Raw genomic sequence first — 16,675 nt, 5'->3', positions numbered from 1 at the left:
CGTTGGAGTGGACGCGAGACGGACTATCGCATCACTGCTGATTCCCATGACTCCACGTTTTTTGTACTTGTCAGCCAGACCCCATGCTGGAGAGCTTCCCCTCGCTGTCCGGGGGAAGAGGTAGTCGACGCAGAGCCAGAGGATTTCTTCCTCGCAAACACCGAGACTACTGAATCCATGGAATGCTGGAATGCTGGGACCTCAAACGCTTGGGTGCAGAGTCCGGCACCCTGTACTTTTCGTACAGGTCCATCTTCGCCGGGGCTCGAGGACGGTTCTTCATAAGGGACAGTCTCTCGTCCAACAGAGGGATCGACAGCACGGTCTTCCTCTTCGCCTCGCAGCGTTGGTACAGGAGCCCCTCCTCCTCGGGGTCAGCTGAAACAATCCGAGGCCCTAGAGATCATGGCATAGAAAGAGCCTATCTCGTCTGGTGGGGAGGCTCTGGGAGGCGGAGACGGGAGGTCTCCTAACCCGACATCGCCCGTGCCCATCCTCGTCGTCGCCATGTCCGGGTCCGTATCCTACCTCGATGGAGGGGAGGGGGACGATGCATGAAAAGGCGGTGGAGGATGCACTCTCCTCTTCTTCGTAGGTGGTGCACCCGATGGTCCTGTCGCCGCAGGATCTACTGGCGCTGCGGGATCCCCCACCCTTCTGTTCAACCAGGGGCGAAGTTTTGGGGAGATGACAGGCATCACCTTATCCGGCATCTTCTCAACGTCCAGAATAGATTCCCTCCTGGCAGGCACGGAGACTAGTATTGAGGGGCCATACCCTGCGAACCCGCGGCCGCAGCCTTTGCTAGGGACGCCACCACGCCCTCAAGTGATGGCTTTGCCTGGTGAATATGGGCCTGTACGACCTTGGTCGAGTAAGGGGCCTTAACCTTAGGGGGGGGCAGAGGGTAAGCGCCCCGCTCCCCTTGTCCTTCCCAGACGGTCCTTCCGAGGCTTCTCCAGAAGATTACCTGGGTGGTCCGGCTTCCTCTTCGCCGCACCGATGCGTAGATACGTGGTCAAAGGTGCCGGAGACTGTGCCCTCCCTGGCCGCCAAGGAGCCTGTCGCAGCAGCGCTCCTGGTGCCCGCTGACTCGCAGTGCTTGGCCTTATGTTCGGCCCCTGTCGCAGGGGCGCCCTCAAAAGTTTTAGAAGACTGCACAGACTTTGTGGCTGGTGGAGGCATGCTGCCGGGACCCACCCGGTGAGTCACCTGCGCCGGTCTTTCATGGTGCAGGGGGACCATATCCTGGCAAAACGCAGTCCTCCACGTGCGTTTGGTCTGCATGCAGGCAGTAGAGTCACACAGTGCACCCATCGTCCAAGTAGATGTTCCACAGGTCGCATCCTGGTGGAGTCTGCCATCTCCACGCGGGGTAGGCCTTGAAGAAGCTTCTGGAATCCTCCAGGAAGAAACGCGACGAAAATTCTCCCTTAGGGGTCATTGAAGAATCCGAAAACAGGTCCAGGTCCCCGTTTATCGAATGATAGATCGATGGAGCCGGAGGCCCAATTGACTGGAAAAATAAGAGTATAACTCGTAGAAGAAAAAAAATAAAATAAAAAAATGCTAAACGCAGTAAAAGCTTGAGAGCTAAGCACAAGGACTCCCAACACTTGACCGTGCAGTAACTATCTAAAGATGGCTGCCAGAGGAGGAGCATAGGTAGAGGGCAGTCATTGGCTGGGGGGCAGTATGACCCCAAAGACCAGTGATTGGTTGATAGGAGAAAGACAGTTCAGAAGTGAAACTGAAACTGATTTTTCTTAACCAAGGATTCCCAGCCTGACTACGGGGAATATTCATGAGCATGTAGCAGGGTTTAAGGTTATAGAGGCTCAGCAGCACAAGTCTTTTAAAGTCCAATTCGCAACCCTAGCTCAAGATATTTCAGAGAGGTCTCAGTCTTGTGAAGTAGCAGAATACAGATGTTTCTGTGGACACTTTTGCCAAGATGCAGGAAGATTAGCAAGTCCTTTGACAACGTTGGAGACCCTGTTAAAGGGACACAAGCAGCAGGGGAAGGTAGGATGGCACACTGGACACCACTACGTGCACTCCAACACTCTGGAGCAACTTCTCGGATTAAGTTAAGCAATACCCTTAATAATAACTAATAGTTGAAATTACTTCTGGGAGCACGAGCGACATCCAGCAAGTGCAAAGTCCTTTCAGCCGGCAACAAAGGTTTCAGAAAGAACACAGGCAACACCAAAGGCTTGTTGAGGTGGAATTTCCAACGGAACCTTTGGTATGCAGGAGGGGTGCGTTCGCAGCACCACCCTCGTGTCGTGAAAAGTCAATGACGCTGTTTACAGGATAGGGCCCAACTCTCACCCACCCTCCTGGCAGAGATGATGGTCACGAGGAAAGCAGTTTCCATGAGAGGAGCGAGAGAGGGGCCTGATGCATACGCTCGAAATCCCTCCCACCCCCAAAAACAATCCTTTGAGAAACTCCTTGACTAGATGGTGGGATCAAAGAGAAGACTGGAGACCTGTTGGAGCGGGAGACATCTGCCAGTTGCACCTTGATAGAGACTTGCGCCAGCCCTGCCTTGGCAAAGGACAAGTACGGAAGAATCCGCAAGGACGTAACCAGAGGGTTGATCTTCTGCATCCGGCACAATGTCGCGAACGCTCCCACTTGTGCCTGTAGCACTGAAGAGTCGCTGACGTTGGCCCAGGCAAAGACCTCCCCCTGCAGTACGCCGGCAACTTGTACCATCCGAACTCTAGGGCTGCAGGAGCCATGCCTTCAGCAACTCTGGGTCGTGATGCAGGATTGTGCCTCCTTCTCTGGCAAGCAGATTCACAATCTTGACTGGGGCGACGTGGATAGGCTGAGATGATCTGGGTACTAAATCTGCCTCAGCCACGCCAGGGCGATGAGGATCATCCTGCATTGGCAGCGTTTGGGTTGATGGATGACTCGCAGCAGGAGAGGCAACTGAGGGAACATGCCTGCTGGCGAATTTCTGGCATTTGGAATTTGTCGCAAACAGATTGATCTGGGGTCTGTCCCACTTGAGGAAGAGGCGTTCCACTTGATCCTGTCCAAGTTCCTACTTGTGGCAGGAGCACAGATCCCTGCTGATGGAGTTGGCGGTGGTGTTATCGACTTCCGCCTAGTGAAAAGGGATGAGGAACATCGCTTGGGCGATGGCCCATTGCCACAAGTCCTGCGTCTCTCTGGAGCGCGCTGGGGATCTGGTGCCCCCCGCTTTCCGATCTAGAACATTATGGTGGAATTGTCCATGAAGACCCTCACCACCTTGCCCTTGAGGGATGGAAGGAATGACTTGAGGGCCCAGAACACCGTCCGCAGCACCAGAACATTGATCTTGAGCTCCCTCTTCTCTGGCAGCCACAGGCCTTGGCCGTGGAGATGTCCAGTGTGAGCTCCACGGCCCTCCAGGCAAGCGACCATGGTGATAGTCTACTGGTACGGGGGCAGGAGGGGCCTCTGGAAACCTGTGCCCCTGGCGATGGAGTGCACGCCCCACCACCTTACCACTCAATGGAACTCGAGAGCAATCTTGTCTGCGAAGCTCCTGGCCACCTGGATCCAGAGTGTCCAGGAATTCCTGAAGGGGGTCACATCTGCAACCTCCTGAGCCAGATCAGGTAGATCCATGACGACATGGCGAGTAGCAACTTCACGGTCCCCAAAGTGACGGGCTTCAGTGTTAACAGCCGTTGCACCTTTCCCAGCAGGGCCGCTATCCTCTGTTCCAAGGGAGCCGCTAGGCAGGAGACCGTGTTGAGCCAGAGCTCATTGATTGGCTTAGAGGAGAAACACAATTTGTAAGTGAAAGTGAAACTGTTCTTTTAAGGAGGATTCCCGGCCTGACAACAGGGAATATTCATGAGCATGTGAATGCATGCCAGACCCCATGCTGAAGTTGGATTTTTAACTCTGGCCTGGCGGAGAGAGTGGAGGACACGCTAGCTATAGTGAAAAAGTGAAAGCGTCACCAAACCAATCAAGGTAACATGGAGAGTGGGCAAACTTTAGTCTCAGGAGACATCAGTGAGGTCAGGAGTCCACAATGAGCAAACAAAAGTTGGATCTTGGGATCGAGCTGGCGGTCCGCCGCGAGGCGAGCTACCGCCTGTCCCAGCCCCTGCCTCTCGGTGCTCCCTTGATGCTCTTGACTGAGTGTCCTGGGGGTCCGAAGCGTTTACTTTGAAAAAATTAGAGTGTTCAAAGCAGACTGGTCGCCTGAATACTTTAGCTAGAAATAATGGAATAGGATTCTGGTTCTATTTCGTTGGTTTTCAGAACACTACGAAAAATGACTTGCACAGGTAATATCACAATAGTATCATAATAACGTATACAGTCAGTGCATAATTAAGCAATAAACCCACATTCTGTGGGTTTCACAAGCCGGTAACCGCATAGGGCTGAAGTTACAGGCCCAAGCGAAGAGAGGGCATTACCGCCGAGCCCTGGTGCTGTTACAGGGCCAGTGTAACCTGTATACATATGTATCTTGAAGAAACGAAAGGCAAGTTAATATGCAAAGAAAAAAATACACAAGGCTGAAGAGAAGGTAAAGGTAAATTAAAGCAGTGCTCAAGTGCAAGGAACAGAAATGCACATTGAATTAACTAAAAAGTTAGTGAAGGGGTAAAATGGCTCCACTGCCATCACATTACGTTAATGTTAAAGGACATTTGTTCTGTGCACTATCACCACAGGAGTGGTGCCCTGGCGCTCTGGAGGCTCTGAAAGAGGGGGAAGGGAGGGCGAGTTAGTGGGAGGAAGCTGGATAAGTGCAAGAGAGCAGTGATGTGCTTTTGGCAGCCTCACCCTGGTGGGTCCGTTGGCTGGGCCTGGGGCGTTTGCGGCCGGTAGTCGTCGTATACTGTTGTGCGAGTCTGTGCGTTTTTGTTTAGTTGTTGCAATGTAGTGAAGTTTGTGCAGTCCGATTGTGCTGTAGGTTTGTGGTTGTGTTTGGTTTGGAGTTTGAGAGGTGTAAGCAGAGGGGAAATTGTTAGTGGATTGGTTAGTTGGCATTTCTGTCTCGAAGTGAGGTGCTGGGTTTGCGTAATCGCCCTAGGTGGAGTGTGGGGGCATTTCTGCACCTCTGTCCTGGTCTGGACATGTCCAGTATTCACACTGTCCTGTTCATATCGGACTTTCCTTTCCATAGACTTCCTTCATAAACATGAACCTGAACCTTACCTGGCACCCTTTTCTAGTCATACGGCCATTGTACCTGCTAAAGTCCACAACTCAGAGTGTGGCGATTGCTAACATATAGGAACCCTATGACAGTGTGGAACTTGGTGGCAATTACGGGTGAATGAGGAAGTTGGCTCGAATTGGCTGGGGTTGTTGATTGTCTTAATGGGTGTAAATTGTCACATTATCTTACAATGGATATCAAAATTGCTACTGATTCCACAACTCCAAACCCACCCACACTCTCCAAAAAGAAAAAAAAAAACAAAAAAAAAACATCTTTATTACCTCGTCGGTGGATATGATGGAGGGGCAGTTGCTGGCTGCACAGGGTAGCTGCCAGGCACCTGTGGGTAGCTGTAGCCACTTGGACCATAACCCATATTTGGTTGGCTGTATCCTGTGGTGCCGGCCTGGGGTTGACTAGTCTCTACTGGTTTGCTTACATCTGGTGGCCTGAAAGACATACATTTCACAAATTATACAGTGTACACAAAACTAACGAGTGTTTAAATAGGTGCAACTATCCCCTGATTGAATCCTGCGAGACATCCAAAGAATGAAAGCCACTAGAAGGAATCAAAGTTGAAACACAAATTACAAACCTGTGCAGCAGTTACTCCCCCACAGCTATGTCATCGGCTTATCGGGTTGTTATGCAGTGATGTGCAGAAACTGGACCAATACTCTTCAAGCAACCAAGCAGAAGACTGCCTGCCATAGGTCAGGTTTATAAACCCCCAATATACCATCATCCAAATCAATGCATTAGTTCTTTTAAGCACTATTAACTTTCAAAATACCAAAAGAAAATGTATATTTGTTATGTGGCGGTCGTTTTTTTCATCAGTCACTCTCAGCTTGGAAGAAATCTGAACATGTGCTTGTGTCAATAGTTATCCAGACCCAAAAAGTGGCAGAGTAAAAATAAAGACAAGTTATCAGTCAAGGATTGTGTCAAGGTTTTTCTTTTTGAAGCTTTCCCTCCACTGACATCCATAAAGCCCCAATAGCCCTACATTTTTGCCATTGTTGGATTCTTTGATTTTTTGAAGCAAATTATGGCCTTTTGATTAGCTTATCTGTTAAGGACGCACTGGTCACTACCTACTGCTTGTTGCTTTAATTAAGAGCAGAGGCCGAGCCATCTCAGCCTCTGCACTACGTTCAGTGCCAAAGACGAGAGCGCTCTTCCTCCACACTCCACTCTGGGGGTATGGGGGAAGATGACCCCCCCCCCCCGTTACTGCGCTGCTCTCCTTGACCCCCGGGCAGCTAAGGGGAACCACCCGCCCTTCTGTGTCTGATGGTCAGGGTGCAGCTGTGATGACATCAGGAACGAACAAGTTACTTACCTGTAACTATTCTCCAACATGGATTCACATGCTCATGAATATACCCCATCGTCAGGATGGGAATCCTCGGTAAAGAAAAAAAAAAAAAACTCATTTCTGAACGGTCTTTCTCCTAACAACCAATCACTGGTCTCTGGGTCATACTGCCCCCAGACAATGACTGCCCTCTCACTAATCCCCACCTCTGGCAACCATCTTCAGATTTGGTAGCACGTTAAGTGGCAGTATGACCAAGAAGAGTGAGGGGCAGGAGGGAGGGTTTGCATGTCAATCCATGCCAGACCCATGCGGGAGAGCAGTTACATGTAAGTAATTTGTTCCTTCTCCAGCACGGATTCACATGCTCATGAATAAATACATACAGTACATACATAAACAAGCATAGGAGGTGGCAAGGCTGAACAGAAGCAATTACTTTTACCACCTCACCAGGCTCACCTTCAAGAGAACAGGTTGCATAGCACTGCTTGCCAGACTCTAGACGCCTCTCTGGAATCCCTGTCGACGCAGTGTAATTTCGGGAAGGTGTGTGTAGACCTCCACGTAGCAGCCCTGCAGATGTCCAACAGGGGCACACCACACAGGAATGCCATTGTTGCAGCAATTGCTCTACTAGAATGGCCTCTTGGACAGCCAGGCAGCGGTCGGTTTGCCAACCAATGACAATGAGTGATGCAGCTGGAGAGCCACCTGGAGACGCAAGCCTTGCACAATGACTTCCCATTGTTCACAGGACCAAAGTTCAAAAAAAGCTGAAAAGTCTTCCAAAAACTTTGTGCAGGCAAAAAGCTTCAGCGCTTGAGCAACATCCAGCGAGTGCAAAGTCCTTACAGCCGGCGATTAAGGCATCGGAAAAAACACAGGTAACACCATGGGTTCGTTGAGATGAAATTCCGACGGAACCTTGGGCATGAAGGAGGGGTGTGTCCGCAGCACCACCCTCGTCTCGTGGAAAGTCAAGTCAGGGCGCTTGCAAGACAGGGTCTGGATTTCACCTACTCTCCTTCGCAGAGGTGATGGCCACGAGGAAAGCAGTCTTCCAAGACAGGAACTTGAGTGGAGCTTGATGCATCGGCTCGAATGGGAAACCCTCCCAACCCCCATGAGCCCAGTCAGCACCACGTTGAGTTCCCAAGCCGGAGCAAGTGCCTTCACCGGCGGAAACTAGCAGAGCAGTCCTTTGATGAATTCCTTTGCTTGACGGTGTGACCAAAGACGACCGTCCCGGAGACCTGGTGTAGCGGGAGAAATCCACCAGATGCACCATGGAGGCGTGCGCTAGCCCCGACTTAGCCAACAACAATAAGTACAGACAGATCCGATGAGGCTAGACCCTCAGAGGGTTAATCTTCTGCGCCCAGCACCAAGTCGCGAAATGTGTCCATAGCACTTCAGCGATGACACCCTGGCCTTGGCAAGAAACCTCCCTGCAGTTATCTCGTAACTACCGAACTCTAATGCTGCAGGAGCCACACCTTCAGGTTCAGCGACCCTGGGTCATGGTGCAGGATTGCGCCTCCTTCCCTGGTGAGAAGATCCACGAGCACTGGTAGCTTGACTGGAGAGGACGCTCATATGCTGAGAAGGCCCAGATAGATTTGCCTCAGCCACGCTAGCGTGACGAGGATCATCCTGCACAGGCACAGTCTGAGTTGACGATGACTCGAAGTTGCAATGGCAACAAAGGGACCGCATACAGAAACAGGCGGTCACACGGTAATGAGAATGTGTCCATGCTCCCCGGCTGGGGAAACCTGCTGGCGACCTCTGGCACTTGGTGGTGTTCGTCCATCGTCGCATACAGATCGATTTGGTGATTGCCCCATCTGCATAACAGGTGGTTCAGTTGGTCCTGCCTGTGATGCTGGAAATGCATCGGAGGGGCAGGGCCTCCATATCCTGGTTTATTGCTTTTTATAATGTGTTCTGTATTGTTTTCAAGCAGGAATGCATGTGGGACTCCTGGCGGTGCGGCTCTTCCTGTATTTGGTTTGGTGAACAGACCCTTGGGATACCCTTATGGCACCCATGGTTGAGAGTACGACCCTGTACTTGGGCACCTGTGCATGGCCCACAGAGCAAGGTTCAGGCTGGCGGCAGAACCATGCTGAATGGACAGATGCCCTGCGCATCCTCCATTTTGGGATGCCCAGGCCCTGCCATTGGAATCAGTTGATTCCTGATGGGAAACAAGATGGCCCATGTGGCATCTTGCTTAATTTATTTCCCCATAAAGTCCTGGGAAGCCCTGCCTCCGTCCCTCCACCCCCCTGCCCCTGACTGGTGTGGGGTGGAAGTTCCATATATGGTATTTTGGGGAAGTCCTAGCCAGAATGGCTGGATCTTTCCCAGTTACTGTATGTTGTGGGTACACACTGTGGGTGGGACCTGGGTGAATGGAGTGGATGACCAATATGCACTTCTTGTTATGGGTTTCTGGTATGTGACACAAAGACTGAGACAGCCCAGTCCGAAACTGGTATGAATGCAGTGTGTAGTGCTGAATGGCTGGGTACTTGTCCCAATTCACATTCCTTGCATTGAGTGTCTGAGAGGGAGGAGTATGGTCTGGATGCACTGTATGCCTGATTGGATGACTGACTGCTGAATGCCCTTCTGAGTTGCCCAAGTGTGACCCAGCAGAATGAATGAGAGTCCAAACAGTATATCTGGGGGCCTCCCACTGCTAGAAATCGTTCAGAAGCTGGAGTATAAATTGATGCTCAACTTTGAAGCCCACTGGAAGAACTGCTGAACAATATATGGACTGGGCTTGTAGTATATCTTTATTTACAATTTGGCCAGTTTGGGGGATCCTCGCACAGAACACTTTCTAGGTAGACGGGGGACTGTTCTGCCATTGCTCGATTTAAATTGCTTTCTTTCTGTGTCTATCGTTGATTCATCCTACAATCTGATTCGTATGCTATTTAGGGCTGTTGTCTGTGGTCGCATTTCAAGGGAATCCATAGTAAAGAGTCGTACCACGTAGACCTGTATATTTGTTATTATAGTATTGCAGAATACAAAGTGTGTTATTGCAGTTATGTATATAACGTGAACCTATATAAAGACTGTTTTCACTAATACAGTGTGTGTGGGCATTCCTTTGTGGGTGCTTGGGGACTACACTGCTTAATAACCAGCCTGCATCTCCTCCCGAGAGCCAAGCCTTGATTGCTCGTCCATTGCTACCAACAATAGAGAATCTTGGCTGTGGTCCTCTGTGCCTCTCCTATGCCATATAGAGAACATGAATACAGACACCCCCCTGCAATCTTTAAACTGCCGAAGCTCCCACTCGGGGAAAGAGTGCAGCTCCCTGCTGAGAGAGGGCGACTGTTCTTCACTCCTGCCAGAAGAAACGGAATGTGCAACATCCCGTGGGCGGATAGGTCCTGTGCCTCTGGAGAGCGCTGGAGATCTGTTGCCCTCCCCTGCCTCCCGATGTAATTCTTTTTTTTTAAATCTTAGTATTGTCTGAAGACTCGCACCACCTTGCCCTTGAGGAACAGCAGGAAAGACGAGGTCCCAAAACACTGCCCGAAGCTCCAGTACGTTGATGTGCAATGTCTTCTCAGGCAGCAACAGGTCTCTGGCATGAAGACTTCCGATGTGAGCTCCCCATCCTTCCAAGGAGGCGTCTCCTGGTGTGGCGGGGTCTGCGCCTCCGGCACTCCCCACCACCTTATTGCCTGACAGAAGCGCTCGTCGAGCGTCATCTTGTCCTGGAAACTTCCCGACACTTGAATTCAACGTTCGTCAAGGAACTGGACTCATCTGTAGCCTGCAGAGCCGGATGCGATCGCTGCATGACATCATGCCAAAGACCTCACTGTGGCGATCTTCAGTGCCAACAGCCATTGCACCTTGCCCAAGATGGCGGTTATCCTTTCCTCGGACGTTGACTCCAGGCACGACACTTGGGATCCAAGAAACCGCACGTCCTGCGATGGAGTCGTGCAGGACTTTGCATAGTTCACCGAGGACCCCAAATCACTCAGTAGGGTGACAGCGATGTTCCATGTGCTGGCCCGGGTGAGCCAGTCATCAAAGTAAAGGTAGACGTGGATCCCTTGTAGCATCAGATGTGCCGCCACCGGCACCAGGCACTTGGTGAAAACCCTTGGCGCCGACTTCAATCTGAAGGGAAGGGCCTTGAATTGGGAATGCTTACCTTGAACTACAAAGCGCAGAAACTTGCAGTTTCCCTTGTGAAATGGGATGTAGAAGTATGCATCCTCTAAATCCAGCGACAGTCTTCCTCCTCGAGCTGTCCGAGCACATGCTGAAGTGACAATTCGGAACTTGTGGGACTTTATGTATTTGTTTAGCTGTCGGAGGTCGAGGATGGTCCTCCAGCCCCCGATCTTTTTCACGCGGAAGTACCTGGAGTACACTCCGGATCCCCATAGCTTCTTTGGGACGAGCTCCATCGCGCCTTTCTTTAGCATCACCATGGGAGGGACTGCCGGCACAATAGGCACCCTCGTCTGTATCTCGGAGACCAGAGTATGCAGTCCAGAGAGAATGTCGACCGAGCTGTCTCTAGACGGCAGCGGTGGCGATCAGGCCCTAGTCCTCTGCTTCGCCTTAGTCTCCACCCTTGTAGGGCCTGCTCCCGAAGTTCTCCTCCTGGATGGTTTGAAGGTAGATGAGCTCCTCTTCTGAAGAGATATCCATGCCCTGGTGGACCTCTGTGCCTCCCTCTCCTCTCCACCCCCCCCCCCCTTTTCGTGACCAGAGGGGGCAGTCTCAGTGAGATGACCGGCATCTTCCGCGCAGTCTTTCGCTATGGGCTGGAAAGAAGACTCCCTCCTGGCCGGGAAGGACACTTGCCTTCGGGGGCGCATCCTGCGGATCCGGCTCGGCAGCCTTCGGGAGGGACGCAACCACCCTCTTGGTAGAAGGATAGGCCTTCGTCAGGTGTACCTTGGCCTTCACGGTCAGGACGGGTCCCTTGTCCTGCTTGGCCTTCTTAGGGGGAGGGTCAGCGCCCCGATCCCCATGGCCTTCTCCGGCAGGTCTGTCTTGGGATTCACCTGGAGAATACCAGGATGGTCCGACTTCCTCTTGGACAAAGATCCTGAGCGTTGACTAGTGACTGAAGTCGATGGAGACGTCGGATGTGCCCTGGCCGCCGAGGAGCACGCCGCAACGGCGCTCCTGGCAGCAGTGGACTCGCAGTGCTTAGCCTTCTGTTGAACCCCTGCGGGAGGGGTGCCCCCAAAGGTCTTCGAAGCCGGCTCAGCTTTTTTGGTAGCTGGAGAGGCATGCTCCTGGGACCCACCCAGAGTAGGGGCCTTGGCCTGTAGACACTCTTTCAGCCACCTATGCTGATCCATTAGCGTGCGAGCGGCTGTCTGCGTTGGGTACAGGCAGTAAAGGCACTGGGAATGTTTGTCGTCCGAGAAAACATTCCGTAAGACGCCATCTGAGCAGAGCTGGAAGGGGGGTGGGGGTTGAATCCCTCCTCAGACCTGGTCCACGCAGCACAGGCCTGAAGGATCTTCGGGAAGCCTCCACGAAGAAATATGGCAAAATCCACCCTTGAGGGGCACTAAAGAATACGAAAAACGGGTCCCCGTTAATCGAAGGTTGATCGATGGAGCACAAGTCTTGATTGATCGAAAAATATAGTAAAACTCTTCCAGCGACGAAAAGCCCGAGAGCAAAACACAAGGACGCCAATACTTGAATGTGTGGTAAAATGTGAAGATGGCTGCCAGAGGAGGGGCTTAGGTAGAGGGCAGTTATTGGCTAGGGGCAGTATGACCCAGAGCTCAGTGATTGGTTGTAGGAAATTACATTTCAGAAACTGATTTTGTTTGTTACCGAGGATTCCCAGCCCAACGACAGGGAATATACATGAGCATTTGAATCCATGCCAGACCCCATGCTGTAGAAATCAAGGATCAGTCTCATCTTATACCATAGCTCCAGGTCGTACCTGGCCGGGATCGCTAAGGCGTTGGCCGCCTTCGCCGAGTAGCTGACTTTCTGCCCCACAGCGTCCAGCGGAACAGAGGTTTAATACTGCTGGTTGCACAACTTCTCCCTTGCCACAGCCGAGACTATCGAGTCTGGCGGCGGTTGCAACCACAGACATTTGGGTACAGACTCTGGCACTTCTTTTCCAGCTGGTGCCGAGGAGGGGTTCTTCAGTAGTGCCAGCCCCTCAACCTAGATGTCGCCCAGGAGTGGTACCAACAGTGGTCTTCCTTTTCGCCTCCCAGCGTTGGTAAAGGAAGCCTTCCTTTTTCTTCTCTTCTGGGGTGAGCTGAAAAAGTTCTGAAGCACGGGCGACCATGGAAGGATCCCACTTTGTCCTGCGGAGAAGCCCTTGGTGGCACGGAGAGTCCACCGTCACCGATGTGTTCATCCCTGTGTCCATATGGAAGGGGGGGGTTCAGTGACGGTTTGAGCCTAGGCGTGGGGTTGCCTCCTTTTCTTCAACAGTGGTGGCCCTGGTGTCAATAGGGTCTTCGCGTGTGGGGTTCGCCGGTGGTGCAGTCGGCATCCGCTTCTGAATCTCCAACACCAGTGTTTGGAGGGTCAAGATAATATCCTACAACTGGTCTCTGGTAGGTGCCCGGGGGATAAGGTCACTGGGCCCAGCGCCTATGTCGTCCACTACCTAGTCATTGCTGCCGCGAACCTACTTTCTCGTTGGCACTCGTCTCCTGGTGCGGACGAAAGCAACGTCTTTGTCGGACAAATCTGTGCCCTGAACCTCTTCCACGTGCCCACACCCACGCCCTTTCTTCAGGTCCTGAGGGGTCAGCTTTGGGCTGAGGTCTGGCACCCCCTTCTCCAGAGGTTTCTCAGCCGATTTGACCAAAGCCTTCCACCTGGGAGGGAGCAGCACCCTGGCCTCCACAGAGGAACGCTGCACCGGGTCAGCCCCCTTTCACTTTCAAGAGGGCAGCAGCAACCACCTTGTCCTTCTCCGGTTTCTCCCGCAGCTTCTTCAGTGTAGCGGACTCTCTCTTTGACGAAGAGCTGGAGCGATGGCTAGAGATTGAGGCTGATGGGGACTGAACGCACCCTGACCACCTGTGAGGGAGAATTCTTAGAAATGTGCCAATTCCTCTACCTTAGAGACCCCCAGCACTTTTGCTGGACTGTAGGACTTTAAATTCTCAACCTGGAGATAAACTGTATTTTTCTGCGATTTAACACTTTTTTGGTTTTGGAGTCTGACAAACTACATAGGCATCATCTTTGCATTGTGGCACAGCAACTTCTGTGCAGTGGCACAGGGAAGTCTCAGATTTCCCAGAAGTTCAAATACCTTCTCTCGGATAAAATACTGTTTCCAAGTGCAGTAAAGTGAAATGGACTTTACTTACAATTTGTAACTTTCTAGACCAAGCACACTATCTTAACATAGGGTGCTGGAGGGGTTACTTAGTATCCCCTTTGTCTAGTTTCTCATGTAACATTTTTATGTTGCCCTGTCTACAATAAATGGCTGGTGGCAATGGTTTACTTTTTACTACCATGGTGTTTTTACCGCAGGCTGCGTTCACTGCTACAGTAAAGCACCCATGGGTGCCCATTTGTCAAAATAGCCTCCATCTTATTTTTTCGCCATTTCTTGTTGGAAAGGTCCTTCTTGAGATTTACTCTGCACACCAAACCAGGTTTGGTCCCTTAGTTTCGTCTTTCGCGGCATTCACAAGTGAAGCCCGCCTCTGGCTCCAGTATGTCTGACAGGGGCAGAAGTGAGTGAGGTGCCCGAAATTCCCTGTGCTCAATCCCCTTGGTTACGGGAATGCACCCAAAGGCGATTGGCTGGCTGGCTGGCAGTCCGGCAAGGACAGCCACCCTGCTGTGTGATCGAGTGCTAGGCTGGAATGAAGGGGAGAAACCTGCATAAAAGGCTATGCTTTTTGGCTTGGAAGGCAGTCTCGACCACTGGTAGAAGGAATAAGAAGAACTTGGAAGGGAACTGCTGCTGCTACTCGTGGACTGTTGGTTTGCCCAGCAAAGCCCTGCTGCTGTGCTGAAGCTCCGAATTCGCTTCGACCAGAGAAGCCCTGCAAGGATGACTTCTCCCCTCGAGTTGGTGGGACCAATCAACTCCAGAGTGAACTTGGTTGGACATACTTTCATTGCTGGCTGTACTTCCACTGCTGCTGGAACCCAAGTGCCAGGGTCAGGAACACCAAATGGAGTGCATTACTTAAAGACTGACCCGAGCTGCTGGAAGATCCCCCGGACTCCCAGTAAGCAGGACTGACCAAGCCTGAGCCACCTCAAGAGTGTGCTGAACCCCAGATGCGAGCAAAGTCCAGAGTGGTATCCGTGAGACCGTGGTGCTATTTGCTGAGACGGAGGAGCGGAAACCACGAAAAATGCTGCCGAATACAAGTTGGTCCTTTTCTGCCACTGACCGCCCTGTTGTAGGAGTCCCCAGAAGTACTCCCTTTTGTCCCCACAGCTGAGGCCCAACAACAGGATCTACAGAGCCACACATGAACAGAAGCCAGCTTGAACCATTTCTTCTAACCAAAGGTACTGTACAGTCCAAGAGAACTTAGCTCTTGCCTTGTAGCCTTACTTGATCTCAGTTGAGACATGTCTTGGTTACCTCTGTAGAGTTGCTTGCATCTTCTACAACTCACAAGCCTCCCCACTTGATTCTACTTACATTGTGCAAGACTTCCCTGCAATACGTTCAGCTCACCTAGACTTTCGCCCAATTGACATTGGCTGGCCTGGCTCTCTGAATGACGTCTCTCCTCCGCTTGTGTCTTACCTTCCTTCCAGGAAAGCGTTAATATACTTTACATTGGGGGTTCAAAAGTACTTCCCTGCTTCAGAATATTTGTTTGATCTCTTGCTTTAGTCTGAAACCTCTTTACTTTAACACTCATCTCAGTATTGCTCTAATGTACAAGTGATAAATATCTAGGACAATGGACATTAATACAAATCACCTCATGGTGAAGTGTGTGTGCCATCCCAAATGGGTATTTGCTGATTTAGAGAAACAGGGTGTATTTTGAAGTGTTACTCTTATAGTGCCGCTTCTGAAGAAGGCCAAGTCAAACTGACTGTTAAATTGTTTAATCAAAAAACCTTGTGTGTGTTTATATGGATGCTTGTCACTGTGAATCTGTAACTCCACTGCTGCAACAATTGACCCATCTTATAAGCCTGGCTGCTCAGCCACACTACCAACCTGTGTAGTACAGACTTATACCAAAGGTTGGGTTCCTACTACTAGGTGGCAAAGGTTGTTGCAGTGCATCCAAAGGGTACTGCACCAAATATTGCCCAACACCGCTGCAGCGACCCCGGCAGAAGCTGGGTGCTTGGCCTGGTCTTGGGCCCCCACAATGGAGCGCCCTCAAAGGTTTTAGAAGTCCGCCATGGCTGGCTGGATCCAGATGAGGCATGCCCCTCTGGCCCACACGGAGTAGAAGCCTTGGCCTTGAGCCACGTTGCCAGCCGGACAGGTCGATCCTTCATCGTGCACTTCAAGAAGCCACGGCACATCTTACAATCTTCTTCCTTGTGCATCCGGTGTACACAATACAGGCATTGGGAATGCTTGTCCATGAAAACATTCCGCAAACCGCAGCTGGTGCACAGCTTGAAGAGGGATGCTCGGTCCTTATCCTCCGACATGATCCAGCGTGGTGTAGGCCTGATGGACTTCTGGAAACTTCCAAGAAGAAAACACTCGACGATTTCTGCTTTTGAGGGGCTATGAGATGCCGAAAAACGGGTCCCCATTAATCGGATGGATAAATGGAACACATGGGCTCCATAAAAAAAAAAAAAAATCACAGACTCCCAACACTTGAACGTGCAGTAAAAATCTGAAGATGGCTGCCAAAAGAGGGTTTTAGGGTAAGGGCAGTCATTGGCTGGGGTAGTATGACCCTGAGCTCAGTGATTGGTTTATAGGAGAAAGTGATAGCTAGAAGGAGCTAGCGTCTTCCTTCATTCCCAAGCACTTTAGAATTAGGCAAGACTTCTGTGGACTGTTTCCAGGCACTACAAGAGACCAGGGGGGAGGAGGGGCATTAAATGAAGGCAGTTATTTAAATAAGGTGCAAATAACCATTAGTTGAATACATTTGTGAATGTAACATTCTATTTAGTTTTTAAAA

At 51.2% G+C, this 16,675-nt stretch overlaps 1 protein-coding gene across 4 annotated transcripts in view; it reads right to left on the bottom strand.

Annotated features, from left to right (window-relative positions):
- Positions 1 to 16,675, bottom strand: part of EWSR1 (EWS RNA binding protein 1) — a 360,583-nt gene that overhangs the window by 214,561 nt on the left and 129,347 nt on the right. For all 4 annotated transcript variants that reach the window (XM_069619263.1, XM_069619264.1, XM_069619261.1 and 1 more), the window contains exon 6: positions 5,482 to 5,649. In XM_069619263.1, coding sequence (XP_069475364.1) covers positions 5,482 to 5,649 — 168 coding nt within the window. The remainder of the gene's footprint in view (positions 1 to 5,481; positions 5,650 to 16,675) is intronic.

The sequence above is a fragment of the Ambystoma mexicanum genome, chromosome 10, assembly GCF_040938575.1.
Source record: "Ambystoma mexicanum isolate Mex_15411 chromosome 10, UKY_AmexF1_1, whole genome shotgun sequence".
NCBI classification, from domain to species: domain Eukaryota; kingdom Metazoa; phylum Chordata; class Amphibia; order Caudata; family Ambystomatidae; genus Ambystoma; species Ambystoma mexicanum.
This window is presented reverse-complemented; position numbering and strand designations above follow the sequence as displayed.